The 20,802-nt window shown below is 38.9% G+C and overlaps 1 protein-coding gene and 1 long non-coding RNA gene across 2 annotated transcripts in view; one reads left to right on the plus strand and one right to left on the minus strand.

Annotated features, from left to right (window-relative positions):
- Positions 1–20,802, plus strand: part of ADCY1 (adenylate cyclase 1) — a 153,826-nt gene that overhangs the window by 95,094 nt on the left and 37,930 nt on the right. Inside the window, exons 6-7 of the mRNA XM_031592004.2 lie at positions 3,565–3,723; positions 5,062–5,203. Coding sequence (XP_031447864.1) covers positions 3,565–3,723; positions 5,062–5,203 — 301 coding nt within the window. The remainder of the gene's footprint in view (positions 1–3,564; positions 3,724–5,061; positions 5,204–20,802) is intronic.
- Positions 5,462–11,579, minus strand: LOC149918366 (uncharacterized). Its single transcript, XR_016464892.1, has 3 exons — positions 11,529–11,579; positions 8,144–8,292; positions 5,462–6,528 (listed from the first exon to the last, which is right to left on the minus strand). It is a non-coding gene; the product is annotated as an uncharacterized LOC149918366 (long non-coding RNA).

The following is a 20,802-nucleotide window of genomic DNA, read 5'->3' on the forward strand; positions in this document are numbered from 1 at the left end:
GTTTTGAAAGGATAGATAACAGCAGGACAAGAGGAAATGGTTTTAAGTTGAGGGAGGGAAGATTTAGATTGGATGTCAGGGGGAAGTTCTTTACAGAGAGAGTGGTGCGGTGCTGGAACAGCTGCCCACAGAGACTGTGGATGCCCCGTCCCTGGAGGTGTTCAATGCCAGATTGGATGGGCCCCTGGGCAGCCTGGTCTAGTATTAAATGGGGAGGTTCATGGCTCTGCATGTAGCAGGGGGGTTGGAGCTTGATGATCCTTGAGGTCCCTTCCAACCCTGGCCATTCTGCGATTCTGTGATACTTTCATATGTCTGTCTTCCAAAGATGGTTATGAAAGGTAACATAAATCTGCCCTATGGTGTGTTTGTTGTTTGGTTTGCACTTTCCATGAGAATGTTAATTTAACATGTTCCCTTCAGCATGGCTTTTGTAGTATAACTAGCAGATTAGTTCAAATTTTTCCAATGTGGAGACAATTAACAAAAAGACATTCTTTGTCATCGATATCCAAGAAGTAGCCAATTTATAATGATGTTGAAGCAGATCTGACCCAGACATATTCAGGAAGATTAGTAAAATTCCTTTTGTTTAGAGGGCATTGTTATATTTGAACTGTGCATAAATAAAAATCAGGTGTATGTAACTGAACAAGTAACCTTGTCTATTCATTTAATGAGTAAATGTTTCTATGCAGATATTTTGGGGCCTAAAATAAATAAAGATCTAAATAATGTAAAGAAAGTCAGATACAGAGCTTCTGGGCTTTTTTGTTGTTTTTTTTTTCTTTCCCTTCTGTTGCTTCAAATTCAGCATGGATCTGGAGAAATGTCTTTAAAATACAGAAAAATTTTACAGATTATCTAAACGACTGACCATTTGTGGCAGCACAATAAATACTTGTAGCTAAACAGAGAAATCAAAGTTAAAGGATTGGCAGGAAACATCAGATGTCAGAGTAGGTGTTATCCTCTTTTAAGTCATTTTTGTAAGATCTACATGCCTCCAGTTTAAAAAGAAAATGCTTCTTTCTGTTTGTTTCTGGGCCTACTTTTATGTTAAAGTTTGGAAAACTTTTGTCTATATTTTCTCAAAACCTTGAAGAGAATAAGCTATAGTGAATGACCTAACTTTTCTGTTAATTTCTGTTCTGTTTTCTGTTTTTTCTGTTCACAGCTTCTCTACAAAGTACTGATATTTTTCCAGAAACATGTCCATAATTTAAAATGTATCAGTCGATGCTTTTGTGATATTTTAGTACACAAAAGTTGATGCTGTTTGGAAATATGATTGTAGTACTCCTCTGATTTTGTATTTGAAATTTATTCTTCACAGATTACTTATATTCCTCATTTTTTGTAGTTCAGTGGAGCATATTCATGAAAATTAACCGGATAGGAAGGAGAATAGTCTTCACAGCAAATTCAAAATTGTAATAAACAGCTCATAAGACATTTTTTCTGACTCAAATATAATGTTGAAATCCCCTCTGATACATGCTGTAATATCTGGAGAAAGAAAAAAAAAAAAAAAGGAAAAAGAAAAATAAGTGAGAAATGTTTTCAAGATTCAGATTTTACACTTGGGAAATATTTTGTTCAATATAAAAAGTTTTAGTAGTCTGCTTTATGGTTCGTTGGTGCAGGCTAGCCTTTTTAAGCAAGGAATATGATCATTCATGTTGTATTTTTCTGCTCTTTTTTTTATTATTATTTCTTTTGTTCTAATATTTGAATTTCTTCAAGCGGTTGAGCAAGCTGGGGCAAAGAAAGGTAGAGAGCATCTGGAGTAGTTTTTGTCACTGAAACTTCATTGCATTTTCATGTACGTTTACCATGAGATTTTATAAACTGTTTTAAATGAAAAGTTTTTTTAACGTTAATCTGCAAAACTCACACTATTGTAGGTATGCTGGTGAAATGGCTTCAAGCTGCGCCAGGGGAGATTCAAGCTGGATGCTAGGAAATACTACTGCTCTGAAAGAGTGGTCAGGCACTGGAATGGGCTGCCCACGGGGGTGGTGGAGTCACTGACCCTGGAAGTGGTCAAGGAATGTTTGGACTTTGTATTGAGGGAGATGTTATAGCCATGGTTTGGTTATTGGTGATCATGGATGGTTGGACTGAGTGATCCTGTGTGTCTTTTACAACCTTGGTGATTCCATGATTCTACGAATTATATACTACTTCAGTTAACCAGCAGAACATACACAAGTGAGCAAACCATGATCCTGAAATGATTTGGTTTGCAGGCTACATGCTATGGTCTTGGTATAAGCTCACTCAGTTAATGGCACAGTGCATGTGCACAGGTGAAGACAAAGTTATCGTTAGGTGGCTTGTCTCATTATCTCCTTTCTTTTCCTTGGGGCTTTGTCAAGCACACAGTGCACATAGGAAGCAGTGTAACAATGACTCCTTGGAGTCATATTTAAGGTTTGCCTGCAAGCAGATACTATATAATGAAAGGTCAAATTTCAGTAGGTAGAAATAGGACAAGGAAATACTTAATGTATTAGAAAGCTGTGCATAAGTCTCTCTCTGCTGTTGCATTAAATATGACTGAAAATTGTGTCAGGCCTAGATTTCCTGTGGTGACAATAGATTTTTACAGTTACCCACATTAGTGAGGGCTGACATGGCATGTAGTTCTGCAACAATTCAAGGCTGCAGAGCTTCTTAAATTGATGCCAGGAGTATTGTGCCGTTCACCTCTCATCTTGTCCTATGCTGCACATGCCCTTTCAATTAATTGCATCTTTTAAAGTACAACTATACAAGAGATAAATATGATTGTTACCCCTAAAACAGCGCAAAGTTCTTCTAAAGATCTCCATCTCTTGTGGCTTGATGATATTTTTAAAAACATGCCGGCCAATGAAAGGAAAGGATAAAATATAGCCAGAGTATGAGTTTAAGGACTTCTATTAAATGCCTTGGAAAATTTAAAATTAGAAACCTACAGAAAATTAAATATTACATAAATTGAGAAGCTTTTTTATTTTCTCATTATGTCTTCTTTTGGACTGCAACTTAAATGTGAAATTCCACATGCCTCTGTAGCAGGACAAACTGCAAAGATTTATGCACAGCATTATCTCTTCATGAACTATGCAAGATTATTAGTTTCAGGGATCCTTTTCAACATTCATAGGTCAATGCAGAGTGAGAATGTGCTTCACAAAGAATCCTCCCTTATAGCAGCATCAAAATCAAAACACTTTTAATAATGACTTCACCAATTAATTCCTCCTTTTCCAGGTATACAAGGAAAACCTCAGAAGTTTAGCTTTCATTTATGGGTTGTGGTCCATAGTTATCCATAGTTAGAGGTGATTTCTGTGCCGCTCTTCCACGGGCTTTGGAAATACATGGATGTTTATTATCGCTCTTGTACTGATCTTGCACCGATTTAGTAGTTTCATCATATTTTTGTCCTGTATTCCTAATAAAGTCATTTCTTGAATCATGCATATATTTATTAAGTTCGGGGAAAGCACTGAAAAAGAAAATAAGAGTAATGGTATTGTCTAAAGACTTATATTCTGATGCTATATATTCCAGATCTGTTGCAGAAGCCACAGAGGTTGATCTCAACATGAGAGTTGGATTACATACAGGAAGGGTGCTTTGTGGGGTCCTAGGTCTCCGAAAATGGCAATACGATGTCTGGTCAAATGATGTTACTTTAGCCAATGTAATGGAAGCTGGAGGATTGCCTGGGTAAGTCTGAGAAAGACCTACAGAAAAAGAACCAGAGACCCATATAGGTGAATAATTTCCTTCTCTGTACCACTCGCACTGTACTTGCTATTGATGAGAAGGGTTGAGAGTTGTGTACAGTAAGAGCAGTCACTGCATTATCTCCTGTTGAACTGTGCAAATGACCTTGAAGATTTTTTGTTCATTATAGATTGGAAGTAAAATTTTGAAAAGAAGCAGAAAAAAGTTCTCTTTGGAAAACACTTACTAACTCCTTTTTAGAAACTGCCACATATTAAGAGAAGGAATAAGACAGCACTAGGAAAGTAAAAGCGCTAGACTTTCATAATCATTTCAAGATAAAAAAGTAAAGCTCCCTAAACATTTCAGGAATTTTTCGATTTGTACACAGGAAGGGGGACAGGAGGGTACACATATGTTCCTTACTCTATTTACAAGGACAAATAGTGAATACTAGTTGTCTGCTACCAAAAGAAATTATCTCCTTACATGTTCAGATATCCATCATGCGTCTGCAAATGATACGGTAGTACATAAACCTGCAGCCATTCCATGAGGCACGGCTTGGAATTTTAAGCGTTCCTTGGACAGCCTCGGACTCAATTTAAGTTGACACAGTGCATCAGTATGCATCTGTATGCAAGTTGCATTTGAACTACAACTTCCAATCTTTGTTAGATTTTTTACAAGATTTTGATATCCTGAACAGGAGAACAATGGAACCTCTTCATTTTTCTGTCTGAGTGAATTTCTGTTTGCTATATACATTTTTGAGACAGTTTAGACAGAGTGTTTCTGAGTATTCCTTACCATCAGGCTACCCAATTTAAAAAAAAAAAAAATTGTAATAGGTTTTCAGATATCTTGTAGAAAGTCATTTCAAATATGAATGATCTTTCAGGAGAAAATGTGAAGATAGTTTTGTGTATATGTAGACTCACGTGTGTCAAAAATGGCTGTGCTTCCCAAGTATAGTGGATGAGAAATCTGCCCATAAAACAGAGTAAGTAAATGGTGCATTTGAGAACTGTTAAGGGAAACAGGATGAGAAGAACAAAAATTTTATCTTTAATGCACATAAGAGGCTTGGAGGTTTTTTCCCCCACAACAGACAGTGAGATAAATTAACAAAATTACACAATATGAAAGATGATGTGCAGATTTCCACTTTCTACCAATCAAGGAGCATGCAAATCTTTGGAGATATTGCAGTTACCATTTTGCTAGAAATACTTTACGATTTATGTGGCTAAAGATACTGATCCTATTACGATCTTTTGCACAGTAGCATCTAGTGACATATCACTGCTTTAAAGAACGTCCTATTTTTCTCTCCAGGAAAGTTCATATTACAAAGACCACCCTAGAGTGCCTAAATGGGGACTATGAAGTAGAACCAGGATATGGCCATGAAAGGAATAGTTTCTTGAAGAAACATAATATTGAAACATACTTTATTGTGCCATCCCACAGGAGAAAGGTAGGCTCCACAAATTCTAGGTTATTTTGTAGCATGGTTTTGTAGCTTAACAACTGTTCTGTGATACTCTGAAAACAGAGGCAATACTGGCATTTCTTCTTTCTAAAAGAAAGCTTCAAATTTGTTGTTTTTTTTTTTTTTACTGAGACAGGAAGTTTTAAGAGAAAAAAAAAAAGCCAACCTTGTACAATACCTTGAGAAGATTATCAGTGAATTTTAATTTTAAAATAACTACTCATTTTACTCCACAAAAAAAATATTAAAATTTTGGTTTATTAAGATTTTGCAATCATTGTATCAGAAAGAAGATACATTAGTCCAAAACTGTAGTTCAAACCTATTTCACCTCCCTTCAAAAGGCTGTTTCAGATCACTAATGCTTGACAGCTTGGCTATTTTTCTTTGCTCTTTCATTCCCGTATTGCCGTGTCATTTTACTCATGCCCTCATAACTCTTTATACAACTACTTTATACTGGTGACTCCCTTGCTAGGCCTTTAGGAATACTAATGAATAGATGCAGAAAAACTAGTATTTTCATACATATCATGCCGTTAGCAGAAAGGATGGTTAAATTCAGTAGTAATTGAACTAACGTTCCCTGGAAATCTAGAAATCTTGCCAAGCTGCAAAACATAAGTCTTTTTATCTAAGTCAGAGGAAGAGGCAGGAGTCAACCATTGTGCTTTCAAATATATATACACCAGTGTACCACAGATCAGTTATTTATGCTCAAGCTGAGTAAGTTTTCTAAGATGATTGCAACAAATATATTCATTATCCAAAGCATGCATTTTCTCCTGCTAAACTGAGCTGCTCATGACAAATAAAAAAGAATTTTCCCTCCTTGTTCTGCCACTTCAGACTACTGCATTGGAATTAGTGATCTCTTTCCTATCACAGCCACCTTCCCCCCCAGATTTTATCATGCTCCCTTCTCCCTTCAGCCTATTCCTTTCATCAGACCCCTGGAAAAACACTGGGGGAAGAGAAATAAGTGGGCAGAACCACAAGGAACAATAATGTTTTCTGCTCTTTTCTTCCTTTTGGTGGAAAACAGAAAATTGAAAGTGTGAAAAGAACAAGGTAAGAGATGATTTTAGCTCATTTGAGCAGGAACTTCACTTCTTAGATGTTGTTCAGGATTTAGAGACGTTGATAGAAATGGCTGTGACTCCTCATTCAAGATAGATCTTCAGAATAAGGAGAGTCCCAGCAGGGTAGTGCTAATTGTTATCATGTTATCACGTAGTGAAGTCGGTGACCTTTAAGCAGTTTCATTCAGTTACTTCTTTCTTCCTCAATCAGTTGTGACACCTCAAATCCTGAAAATTTTATTCTATTAGCATTCATGAATTGAAACAACATAAGCAATAATTATATTTAGAACAACCTTTGTACTGTAAAAAACACATCTATAACATAAGTAGGATGTCTTGCAAGCCCATAGTTATCATTTAAACATAATTAGTTTGTTCAAACATTTTTAACATCAAATTAAACTTCCCTTAGCTATCTGGCATAACACGTTTACATGTTGAGAAGGTCTTTATTGTTCTTTATACTTTTTTTGAGCTAAAGAAGTCAGAATACAAATCTTTTGCCCTTAATTTCTGAATCCACCCAAAAATTTTCAGTCAGGGATTTGATTTGTAGAGGGAAATTTTTAATAATCAGGTCTGAAAGTAAGTATAAAAACAAAGATGAAGTTTTAAATTAAAAGGTCTGTTCTTGAGGGTGTTACCAAACTTCCACTAACAGATGTTTAACAAAAAGACAACGAAGAAAAACAAATTATCTTGAATATCAGGTCTGCAGTCAGTTTTCCAGTGAGAATGTGATGATTTGTGGAGATTTTTTGGAAGTGTTGGAAATTAAGTCACCAGAATTTTCTGATTCTAGGAATGAAAAGTTCTGTTGTTTTATCCCTAGAAGGCTGCTATGAGAGGCTGTCTTATCGTGTGCTCCTTCTAACACAACTTGTTTTTAGAGAGATATTCTTCTTGAAGTTATTTTGTTCTTCTTCCTTGTTTTATTCTTCTGCTGCTACATACAATTAGATTTGTTTCTTTATTTTATGAAAGAAAAATAGAGAAAACCAGGGGGCTATATTCTGTTTCCATCAACAGTGAGATTTTTTTTTGTTAGCTTTCTTGAAGATAAAATTAGTTCCTAAGTTAATAAATCCCCCCAAAATTCCACCAAAACTTCAAGCAAAATCATAAAGAAGGATTCATTAAGACAGATATGTTGCTGACTGCAGCTACAATTTTTTGCTTTGTTTTAACGACTGCTTTGACTCCCACAGCATAATATTTCATTTCCCACGTTACGTGTCAGGCTTCATTTTGTGTTTAGATGACAAATAAGAACTAAATTTTAGGAAAATTTTGGACATATTCGTGGAAAAAGAAGAGGGAAAAGGGGATAAATGCAGTCATTACATAAAGAAACTGTTCTCTCAACTCCAATGCATGAAACAGTGGTCAAAGAATTTTCAGAAGAATCCTGGCATATTAAGCCATATAAGTTTGATGTACATAGATGAGGAATCTACACACAAGCACATTTCTTTTTGTTTGCAAGACTGCTGAGAAACAAGTGATTGATTAATACCAGCTACATAAATTAAATTCCATTTCACCCATGGATGTTGCTGATGAGTTTGTGGAAATGACAAATGCTGTACTACAGCTTGGCTTACATCACCTCTCTGGCATGCATCAACACAGCGTCAGCCAGTCTAACAGAAAGAAAGACTTCATGAGTTTTATTGGTATTGACAGGCTTCTTCACAGGACTCACAGAATAATCATGTCACAATGCTATTTGTCTCAGTAAACCACAGCCATCCCCTTTGTAAACTTGCATACTGATCATTAGACCACAAGATACTAGTAAATACATTCATAATACTATATTTAGATTCAAAATAAATACCTGTAATCTCCTATCTTGATTCAGTCAAGAAATTTTCAGAGACATAGAAAGAGAAGGCTTGCCTTGAAGCACAGAGAAGATGGAGTACCTAAGTGAATTCAGGTATCTGATGATGTAATATTGCATTCCCTCCTCAGGAGCCCCAGTAGCTGAAATGCAAAAACATTTTATTCCTTATGCATCATCTCTGAGATTAATTTGAACTGACTATAGCAGATATGATGTCAAGAGGAATGAAAATCAGTATTACCAGCAACAGATAGACAAGAATCTGTTGAACTTAAGAGGTAAATAGGACTGGTTAGTACTTTAAAAAAAAAAAAAAATCAAATTTATTTATTAGACAGATACTTCACATTCTCCCATATTTTATCTGGGAGAAATGTCTTTCATTAGACAGATCAACTAAGGGAAGAATAACAGCATATAGTATTCACATACCAGTTACACTTTAAATGTGAATAAATCATGAAGTGCTCCCAATTTCTTTATTCTTCCATTGAATCAACAACCACAGTTTTGTTATCTGATATGACTGCTAGTATGGTGTAGAAGCTAAAACGTGACAGGGCACTCAGCACAGGTAGTGAAGTTAGCCACTCTTCTCCACTTCCATAGTTACTCCCTCAACATTAACACTTCCTAATATTTGGCTGTGACCTCAGTGATAACTAGGTGAACTTTTTTTGAACTTACTTGCATTTTCTACATTACTCCACTCTCTGCTTATAACTCTAGTTTTAGAAAGATTTTTTGATTATTTTCACTGAAAACAAACAGTCCCACAATTAAGGACAATTTTCCTAAGGTACTTCTCTGGAAAGCCAAGTAGTGGTTAATAAATTATCAAGTTTTTCTAAGTAGAAGGACTTCTCATCATGTGAGTGCTTGCTTTTACAGAAGCAGGCCTGCCATCACTGTTACTTGTGGCCAGCTTAAGGGAACCTGCTTCACTGAGTAACTTCGCTAGCTCCAGAGTTAAGGCAAAGAAAAATAATGCAATAGAAAATTAACAGTAGACAATTGAATTGTTTCCATGAAAGGAGTCTACAGAAGGTAGGAATATCATAGGTAAAGACTATAGATACATTTTATAAAGGATTCCTATCTATTAATATACAGTGGATCCTACAGCATGCCTTGACTGTAGCAAACAGTTGCTTCTGATGGATTGCAAATTACCACCTGCAATATTTCTACTGATGTGCTAATCATTTATTCGTCAACTACATATATATTTGAATATGAATATTCAAATGTGTTTTTTATCTTTTATTTGTGACAATGTAAAAATCACACAGTACATGCAGATACTATTTGAATAGCATGTGATCAACATTCATGAAGAGTGTGTACCACATCTGTTCATACTTTAAAAACAGGCTGTACAATGAATGTAATGCAAAATATAAAAACATCAAAAGAATACCTGAAAAGGAATTACACATTTCTACAACTTTCCTGTACGTATACATTTCTGAAAGGGCTAACATTTGTCCTTTCTACCTTACTTTGTACATACATGCCAGGCAGTCACAGAAAGTCATTTTTGTGTGTCAGACAATCATGCTATACTGTATGAAGTCTGAGTAATGCTATGACCACTCTGAAAATCCTAAGTAAAAGGGCTTACACCCTTTCTGAATAAGTGTTTAGTTATCCAACTGGAGGGAAGTAGATGCCAGTTAATAGAAAGGTATTATTTTCTTTCACGTATTTCTCCTCAGCAAATCATGCCCTACATGTTCCAGAGTCAGTAGCTAAAAATTCTATTTTATTTTTGCACAAATAATTATCATAGGCTGCTGGTACTTGCATGTGGCTATCTGAAAAAGAGAACTTAAAGTAGTAGTTGAGGAAAATGAGTATTATCATTCTTATGATTTCAGGAAAAGCACATTGAAAACCCTAAGGTTCTTAACATGAATGCTCTTATAATGCAAACACAGCTTGGAGAAATCTTTTGGAAATTACTACTTGAAGTGTAAGAGCTCTTGCAGAAGTTAGAAATTTCTGAATCAGTTATCTAAAGCAAGCACTCGCAGCATAATTTAGTGTGAAATGCAAATGGATATAACAGTTCAAAATATAGACAGATTTAACAACTCCAAATGTTGAATTCAATCAGTTAATTTATTTGACTCATGATACAATCAACAGACATTCAGCAACCCAGAGATATGTTCTGACTTGCATGACAACAGCCGTAAGAAAAGTGGGAAAAGGCTGCCACATCAGCATCATACATTTTTACATCTAGCATAAACAGACGCTATTTTAAACTTCTTGTGTTACAGTCTTGTCAGCAAGTAGTTAGAAAGTAAACAAATAACTCTCCTGCTTGAAGAGACATCTTCCTTTCCTGTTAAGGAGAGTAGTGTCTTTCTTCTCTGGAGCAGAGAAGGGCAACAAAACTGGTGAGGGGTCTGGAACACAAATCTTATGAGGAGCAGTTGAGGGAGCTGGGATTGTTCAGTCTGGAGAAGAGGAGGCTCAAAGAAGACCTCACTGCACTCTACAACTTCCCGAAGGGAGGTTGTTACGAGGAGGGGTTTGGCCTCTTCTCCTAGGCAACAAACCAGGGAAACAGTTGTACCAGAGGAGGTTTAGGTTGGACATGAGGAAGAACTTTCCCTCAGAGAGTGGTCAGGCACTGGAATGGCTGCCCAGGGAGGTGGGAGTCGCTGACCCTGGCAGTGTTCAAGAAGCATCTGGATGAGGAGCCAAGAGATATGGTTTAGTGCCTGTGGTAGCAATGGTAATGTGAAGACAGTTGGACTAGATGATCTTACAGGTCATTTCCAACCTTGTGATTCTATGATTCTTTCCATGAAGTAAATTATAAGCATTCAGTGTTAAAATAAGTTACAAGTCCTTATTCTTTTCCACCACAAGTAATGGGTCTTATCTGCTTATGTCCTTCCTCTAGTCATTTGAAATCTTATTTTTCTCCAGAATCAAATCAATTTCATGCAATAGCACAGAGCAGACAAAACAGATTGTTTCTTAGTACTACTGTACTTTGTATAGATGAAATGTGTAGTACATATGCTTGCCATTTTACTTGATTTGTAAATCACTTATACCTGTGAACCATTGTTAGCAATTACGGTATTTCACAAGCATAACTTCATATACAGACTCTTCAGACAGTTTCCTTTATGTCTTAATGAATCTTTTTAAGTGCAGAAATTTAATGTATGTAATTGCTGTACCACTATATTTCATCAGAGTAAAAATTTCAACTTGGCAAAGTGTAACACTTTAATGTGATGAAAAGTACTGCAATAAAACAGGGGTGGCAAAGTCTTCAGCTGCAACAAACAAGGACAAAACCAGATGCAACAGTTACAAACTCAGAAAGAAAAAAGAGAAAGCTGCTTACCTTTGGAAGGCCTCAAGTAGGAAGGAATCTCCAGCAAGAGATGCACTTGCCTCCACTACCAACCCATAAATGAGGTCTGGGAAGGGGTGGATCCTGACTACACCCCTTCTACTCACTCAGGTGCATTTCATGGGATTGGCCCTGCTTCCCCACCAGGTGCTCAATCACTGTTTCAAGCTGTGACTCGTATTTCTACTACACTGGGAAATATATTCTCAAAAATAATCTCAGAATTTAATGCTGAAATATTTTTAAGCATCATCATGTGAACAACTGGAAAAAAAAAAATAAATAAATAAGAAGGGAAAGCTGAGGGGGTAAACTCTGTGAAAGAATGGGTCTAAAATTACTGAATTTACTTAATTATTTTTATTGTTATAATTCAACCTGAAGTTTCATTTGTATTTGTAAGGAGTTGCCTTCTCAGCAAAATTAATTTGATTGAACAACTCTAGTGAATAACTCTACATGAACATGTAACAGTTATAAAATTATTCTCTTTTCTCAAGTGTGTTAAATTATGTTTTCCACAGAGCTTGTATGGCATTTGTATGGCCGTGGTTCCACAGGACTCTTTTGCAATGTCCCTACTAAATGTCTTGTCCACAGTGTCTCAAGAAACTGTTTATAGTCATGCTTTGCCAGCTTCCTGGACTAATTCATTCCGAAGATATTTTTACATTTATTGCTTATTAGCCCTTTTGAATCATAGAATGGCCTGGATTGAAAGGGTCCTCAACTCCCCACTGTGGGCAGGATTGCCAGCAGGCCAGGCTGCCCAGAGCCACATCGAGCCTAGCCTTTAATGCTTCCGAGGATGGGGCATCCACTACCTCTCTCGACAGCCTGTTCCAGTGTGTCACCACCCTCTGAGTGAAAAACTTCTCCATGCTGTATAACCTAAATCTCCTCTGTCTTAGTTTAAAACCATTCCCCCTTGTCCTACCACTATCTGCCCTCAGGCCTGGACGCAGTGCTGCAGATGGGGCCTCACAAGAGCCGAGTAGAAGGGGACAATCACCTCCCTCTCCCTGCTGGCCACCCCTCTTTTCATGCAGCCCAGCACACAGTTGGCCTTCCGGGCCAACTTCTCGTCCACCAGGACCCCCAAGTCCTTCTCCGCAGGGCTGCTCTCAAGGGTATCTTCCTCCAGTCTGTATGAAGACCTGGGATTGCCCCACCCCAAGTGCAGTACCTTACACTTGGCCTTGTTGAACCTCATTAGCCTTACAAGGCCCCACTTCTCCAGCCTGTTCAGGTCCCTTCCCTGCATTGAATCAACTGTACTGCTCAGCTTGGTGTCATCTGCAACCTTGCTGAAAGTGCACTTTATCTATGTCACTGATGATAATGTTGAAGAGCACCGGTCCCATAACCAACCCTTGGGGACACCGCTTGTGACAGGCCTCCACACAGACATAGAACCATGGACCACAATCCTTTGACTGTAACGAGCCAACCAGTTCTTAATCCATCAAACAGTCCACGTTTCAAATCCATAGGATGTAGTGAGGGACCATGTCAAAGGTTTTGTAGAAGTCCAGGTAGATGACATCTCTTGCCCTCCTCCTCTCCACCAATGCTGTCACTCCATCATAGAAGTCTGCCAAATTGGTCAGGTAAGATCTGCCCTTGGTGAAGATGTGCTGGCTGTCTCGGATCACTTCTTCATCTTGTACGTGCCTTAACATGGTGACTCGGAGGATCTGCTCCATGATCTTCCCAGACACAGAGATGAGGCTCCCCGGCCTGCAGTTCCCCAAGTCTTCCTTTCTCCCTTTCTTAAAAATGGGAGTAATGTTTCTCTTTTTCCTGTCACCAGGGATTTTGAAATATGATAGAGAATACCTTGGCAACCACACCAGCCATATCTCTCAGAACCTTAGGATGGATATCATCCGGCCCCCTATACATTCATTTTCATGAAGAGGTCTCATACTTGTTCCACAGTTACAGTGGGACTCAATATGCTCCTCTCACCAATATCTAGAGGTTCAGGGTCCTGGCTGACAGGGGAGCCTGACCACCAGTGAAGACTGAGGCAAAGCTCTCACTGAGCACCTCATATTTTTCCATGTTTGAGGAAGCCAGTTCTCTGTCCTTATATATCAGAGGTGGAATACTCTCCTTGGCCTGTCTCTTCTGTGTACCTGTAGAACCACTTCTCATTATTTTTCACTTCCCTTGCCAGGTTCAGCTCCATCTGTGCCTTGACTTTCCTATTCCTTTCTCTATACATGTGAACAACGTCCCTATATTCTAACCAGGCAACACAACCCTGCTTCCACTTCCTGTACATTTCCCTCTTTTCCCTCAGTTTAAGCTGAAGGTCCTTTCTCAGCTGTGCTGGTTACCCACCTCATCTGCTCAATTTCTTCTGCTGGGGGATGGAGAGCTCTTGTGCTTATAGAAGGGTGTCCTTAAAGAGCTGCCAGCTCTGTTCTGTTCCTGCCTCCTTAAGGACAGTTTCCCTTGTTTGATGTGCTAGAGCTCTGATTCCTCTACTCTAGGTAGTAACAGAATAAGAGATACTTAAGTTAATGCAGAGCATATGAAAACTTTTCCAGCTAGTCAAACTGTCTCCTCTGTTAGCACACAGCAAGTTCTTACTTGAAATAACTCAAGTTAGGCATCTGAGTTCATCACTGGGCACACACTGTGATGATTTCTGTTTTCTTTCCTCCAGCTACCATTTCTGTCATGCTTCGAAGTGTCTACTGTGATTTTTGTTCTGAATGGCTGACAAGTCTTACTGGGGATCTTATCTAGGTTTTTTAAATGCCTAATTTGGATGTTTCAAGTTTCAATACCCCAGTAACACTAGCAGATCTGATTTAAAAGACATGTATACAGCCCTTTAAGAGAAATTGTAGCTTGTTTCTAGTTGCTGGAATATACACACCCCAACACTGAAAGTTGCCTGTGTGTGTTATCACTAGCAAACAGTTTGTACTACTCTACACCTTCAGAACTGTTCCTGCAGTTGCCATGAAGCTGTTACTGCACTGTCAGCATTGTGATAGTCTGCAACTTGGACTATCTGGACTACCACCAATGGTAGAATTCATTATATACTGTAATGATCTCCTCTCCTTTTATTTTCCCTTCAGAAACAGGGATTCTTTAGAAGGGAGAAATGCAGGAAATTTGTATAGGATTTCTCTTTTGTTGAACTCTCAGAAATTGTCTTAGTTTTCACAGCTGGTAAAAACTTCTGTTTCTGTGTTAAGCAATGGCTCTGCCATTCTAAATGCTAGTATTTTGTTTTATAGAACTGTTTTGCTTAATGATGAAAGATACTAAACACTTTTCTGAGGGTTAGCTGAGGAGTAGTAAACAAAAGGATTGAAAAGCAAATGCCTAATCATACATTTAAAAAAACCACAGTTTGCTCACTTATCTCAGGACAAAATGACTATCAGGAAGTTCAGTGGCTTCAAGCAGTATTGAAGTCGATACAGTTACTAAGTGCCTATACTTGAAGATAAAAAGCACAGACAGATACAATGCAATCACATTTGTGGTTACTGTAAATATACCTTGAATATCATTGGTATCTTCTTTCCAGTGTTGTTTTAAGCACTGTGGTGGAATATAATCAGGGTGGCAATGGTCTGTTACTGTTTCTGAGAATCCCAGATAAGCATCAGTTTATCCCTTACCATAGTATCATGAGATTCAAACACAGGTGTTTTCCCAGAATTTTAATCAGCACTTGCATGTTTTATGTGTACTAAAGGATGTTAACAGAGCTGTGGATAGTCTGGCTGCTTTCAGAGTTCTCTTAATCTCATCTCTTAAACTTATTTGCTGATTATTTTGCAGCAAAGCAACAGCCTTCCTAAAATTATGTAGCAAATGAACCGTGTACTGTGAAAAAAATGATCCTAAGGGATAAAAAAGAAGCACGAAAGTAAAACACTGACGAAATAAACCAGAATGAGAATGGCTGCATTCCACCTTTCCTGAAATGCAGGCCTGGAGCAAGTTCACAGAAAAGGCAGAGTGAAAGATAATTCTATTGTGGGTTTGGAGTGGATTTTTTGTTTGCATGTTTGTTTCTAGTTTTGCTGGGGTTTTTTTGTTTGTTTTGTTTTGTTTTTCTGTGTATGTGTGTTTTGTGTGTGTATTGTAGTCTTTCTAAGTGTTTTAACAGACTGTACTCCTTGCAATTGTTTTTCACTTATAGCAGAAAGTGACTTAAATGAAACACTCCACTGTGTCATAAGGCATTTTTCTGCTGTAAAAAGAATAATAATAATGATAATGAAGGGACAAGATGAAAGAGTTCCTTTGCTTGTGCTTTTTTTTAGTGCTGTATAATATATGTATATATATTATATATATATAAGTAGAATGGTAAGTCTTTCTTCAATCATAGGGAATAACCTGTAGGTCCTGCAACCACCAAACAAACGAACAAAAGATATTTATAAAATTATCCATGATCAAGAACAGCCATTGTGCCCTACTTGTGTGCATAACACACATTTCCGTAGCATTGCCCACTACTTTTGGGGAAGGAGACTCTGGAGAGTGTGTGATCAACACCCTTGCTAAAAGCAGGGCCAACTTCACCATTAGATTGACTTTTGAAATTATATGTTCCTCGTAAGAGAAGCAGACAAAAATACAATAGTTTGTGCTGTAGTTCACACAGAATGGTTTGAATTAGGGTGCTCACAGTTGTATTAAGATTATTAATTATCACAGACATGCCAGAGATATTTTGCCAGCAGTTGTTGGAACAGCTATCCCTGCTGGACTGAAAACTTTAAGGCAGATAAAGCTTCACATGGCATGGCAGATGCAGCCACATACCAGGCTGCAGAAAGTGACAAGGCTTCACTTTGATGCCATGAGACATGGTCCACTATAATGCAGGAGGTGTGCTGTCTTGGAGAATCTGTGCTATCAGGTGGAGATATTAAAAGAAGAAGTGAGTAATCTTCATAGCATCAGAAAAGATGGAATCTTTTCTGTGCTGCAATAATTTGAAGTCTGTAAGATCCCAACTAAATAAGAGAAGCTAACAGTGTCCATCCCCATTACTCAAGTATATGTAACCCCTGTTGAAAGGAAAGAATGGAAGCTGGTACCAAGAAGAAGACTCCTGCCCCATCCAAGGGCTTACAGCTACAAAGGGGTTCACTGCCCTCAGTGTAGAATAGAGGCCAAAATCTGGACCCTTAAAGCTAACGGGAAGAAATGACATGTCCTAGAATCATAAAATAGCTCGAGTTGGAAGGGACCTTAAAAATAATCTCATTCTAAACTCCATGTTGTGAGCAGGATTGCCACTTACTAGCTCATGATGGGCAGGGCCTCATCCAAATTTGGTCTGAACACTTCCAGTGATAAGGCATCCACAACTTGGACATCCTGTTCCAGTGACTCTAAGTGACATCCAATTTAAATCTCTCTTCTTTTAGTTTGAAACTATTCCCCCTTGTCTTAGCACTATCAGATCATGTAAAAAGTAATTCTCTATCTTGTTTATAAGCTCCCTGAAATGAAAGGCAGCAAGGAGGTCTCCCTAGAACTTTCTCTTCCCCAGATTGAACAAGCAGAGCTCTCTCAGCCTTTATTTGTGGGAGAGGTGTTCCAGCCCACTGATTAACTTTGTGGCTCTTTTCTGGACTCACTTCAATAGTTCATTGTCTTTCTTCTGCTGATGGCTCCAGGCATGGATGCAGTACTCCAGATAGTGCCTCATGAGAGCAAGCAGAGGAGGACGGGGCTGGCTGTCACAGATCACCTCCTTGTCTTGCACATGCCTTAATATTTTAGCTTCCAGGAGAATCTGTTCCATGATCTTCCCAGAAACAAGCATGAAGCTCATCAGCCTCTAATTTCTCATGTCTTCCTTTCTATCCTTCTTAAAAAGGAGAGTGGTGTTTTCCATTTCTTCCAGTCACTAGGAACCTTACTTGGCAGCAAAGACATCAAATATCATGGTGTCTTGGTAACTACATCAGCCAGTTTCTTCAGGACTCTGGGATGCATATTCTCATAGCCAATGGACTTGAATTTGTTCAGTTTCATCAGGTGATCTTGAACCTCCTCTTTACTTATGGTGTGAGGTATTTTGCTCCCCCAACCCACATCTAGAGGTTCAGGGACATAAGAGGCATGGGAAGCCTGATTGCCAGTGAAGACAAAGAACTTGTTGAGTACCTCAGCCTTTTCCATATCTGATGTGATGATGATGTGCAAAATCATGCTCTATATAACCACAGAATAGTCATAAATTAGGTATGTTTACTCAGACCTGTGCACCCATAATGGATGCAAAGAGGGTATTCCCAACTAGCCTGCATACCAGAGGGCAAGAAAGGCACATATTTAAAGAACAAACTGCTTACATATGCATTAGATTTCCAAGGAAAGCCTAGGTTATTACTATTAGTCCCCAGAATGACATTTTCCCCACCCCGAGTCTCAGTTCTTTTACGCATGCATGGTATCTCTTGGTGGTCATCTGGTGGTCTTTTCTGATGTAGGCCATATGTCTTTATTGCTGTGTACTCTTTGACCTGGGTCGAGTTGGAGGACTCTGACTCAGCTCTAGCTGGCCGTCTTATTGGCTACAACTTTGTCCACCAATCCTCTGCTTCTTTGTTAATTTGTGGTTTTACTATCCGACCCTGCTACCTTGCATTCCAGAGACAGGATAGCTAACAATATTAGCAGAAGGGGAAATGGTTTTAAGTTGAGGGAGGGAAGATTTAGGTTGGATGTCAGGGGGAAGTTCTTTACAGAGAGAGTGGTGAGGTGCTGGAACAGCTGCCCAGAGAGGTTGTGGATGCCCCGTCCCTGGAGGTGTCCAAGGCCAGATTGGATGGGGCCATGGGCAGTCTGGTCTAGTATTAAATGTAGAGGTTGGTGGCCCTGTATGTGGCAGGGGGGTTGGAGCTTGATGATCCTTGAGGTCCCTTCCAACCCTGGCCATTCTGTGATTCTTCAATATTATTTGGAGAAACAGAAGACTTGCTCTCTGTACTAATTGTCTAAGTCTGTAGAAAAGCATCTGTTATTAGCAGCTAAAACCTGTCTTAGAAATGTCACATCTGTAGCTGTCAATTCAGCACCCCATGAAGGCACGTAACTTTTAACCTAACTTATTTTATTTAATTCAGTGCCATTTCTCAGTTCTCCTTTTTTTATTAGGGGTATACTCTCCTTGGCCTTTCTCTTCTGAATAATGCTCCTATAGAATCTCTTCTTGTTATTTTTCATTCCTCTTGCCATGTCCAGTTCCATCTGTGCCTTAGCTCTTCTGATCTTGTCTCTACATGTCCAGACAGCATCTCTACACTCTTTCCAGACCACATATCCTTCTTCCACTGTCTGTGCATTTCCTTCTCAGTGTGGCCAGCAGGTCCTTGCTGGTTTCCAGCCTCTTATCCCTGACTTCTTACACATGGGGATGGAGATCTCTTGTGCTCTCAGAAAGATGTTTTTAAGGAGTTGCCAGCTCTGCTCAATTTCTTTGTCCTTAAGGACAGCTTTCCAGGGGACCTCATCCAATAAATCCTTAGACATCTGAAAGTTTTCTCTTCAGAAATTTAAGGTCTTGACTTTGCTTTTTCCCAGGCCCGTGTTCCTCAAGATCATATACTCATCAAGAGCATTGTTGCTACAGCCCAAACTGCCTCCAATCTCTTTAATGAGTTCATTTGCACTGATGAACAGCAGTAACACTTTTCCTCTGTCTAATCCCTGGACAAGAAAGTTCTTTTTAATGCACATCAGGAGTCTTCTAGATTGCTTGTAACCTGTGTAGCCTGCTGTGTTCTTTCCCAGCAGCTATCTTTGTGGTTGAAATCTCCCATCAGGATGAGAGCCTGTGAGTATGATGCTTCTTGTAGCTGAAGCAAGTAAGCCTTGTCATCAGGCTCCTCTTGATCAGCCTGTATTAGACTCCAGCCACAAGATGTAATGAATTAGTCCCTGCTGCAGGAGACCACAGCACTCATCTGACCTACCAGCTAGAGCCAGTGACTCATCTGACCTACCAACTGGCAGCCAGTGGATGTGCAGTTCCAGAATATTGTGTGGTACTGTTGAATCCTGTAGACCTTTCTCACTACTACACCTTCCTGTGTTCCATGTGAGAACAAACAGTACTGCTAGGGAAAACCTCTGGCATCTGACAGAGCTCCAAGGAAAGTAAATAAAGACATGGAGTCCAGGTGTTTTTTGTCTTGAATCCTGCTCACAGGTGGAAATGCTGTTAGGAGGAGGGCACAGATAGTGTGTAGAGGAAACAAAGGTAATGACAGAGCATTTATTTGAGATATATGTGCTACAAGAAAAGTTATCAAAGACAGAGGAATTAACTAACCCCTCCCAGCAGCAGTTTGGAGAAAGGGGCAAGCTGAGGAATGCAGTCTTCTCCCATTTGTACTCTCGTGCCACAGGAGAAAGGGGGAGAGAGGGAGGGCAGGGGAAACTCACACTGCACGCGCGCTCCACGCACTATTGCTGAGACAGAGACAGAAAAGGTGGCTCTACCCACTTCCCCCTTCCCCCCCTCTCCAGGCACCCACATGCTCACATATTGGTTCAGGCTGTGACCTAGGAATTCCACTGCATAGTGAAAGTCAATGTTTGGTTGTAAAACTAGTGTTCGTGACGTGGTTTTGGTTTTATGATAATGGGACCCTGTTTGTGGATCAGCATCTGCCTGGGAGAGATCAGTTCCAGCTCATGAAGTGGAGCAAAACTATAGGTCTTTGAAGACAGCTATTTGATCTCTTAGTGTTCTCACAGCTAAATGAAAATCAGGCTTTTCTCATATGTCATATCTTTTAGCATCCTTATCATGTTTCTGAGCCTCTGTTGAATTGGCACATTTCAGATTATCTTTTTTTTTGTGCAGGGGAGCATAGAGTTATACACAGCACTCTGGTTTATTCAGTGGTCTGATCTGAAAACCTTTGATTTGAATCAGAGACAGCTGGAAAACTCAGTTGTATTTTCAACATCCAAAGTCTGTACAGAATTAAATTATTATATACTGATAAGCTTTAGAAAGGAAAAAAGCAGATGATGGTATGAGATAAAACGTTTGTGCTACCTACTTCTTTGAAGTTATGTTTAGGAAACTGCATGAAAATATACATATTTGAGGAAGAGTCATGTCGGCGGCATGGACATACTGCCTGAGCCACAGTTTTAAACTTCACGTTATACTCAGAAATGCATCTACTGTAAGAATCTTGCATTGAGAAAAGTTGAAATTCCTTTTTGTTCTTTTATATGAGGGTGT

This window comes from Phasianus colchicus, chromosome 3, assembly GCF_987193195.1.
Source record: "Phasianus colchicus chromosome 3, bPhaCol1.hap1.1, whole genome shotgun sequence".
Taxonomy (NCBI): domain Eukaryota; kingdom Metazoa; phylum Chordata; class Aves; order Galliformes; family Phasianidae; genus Phasianus; species Phasianus colchicus.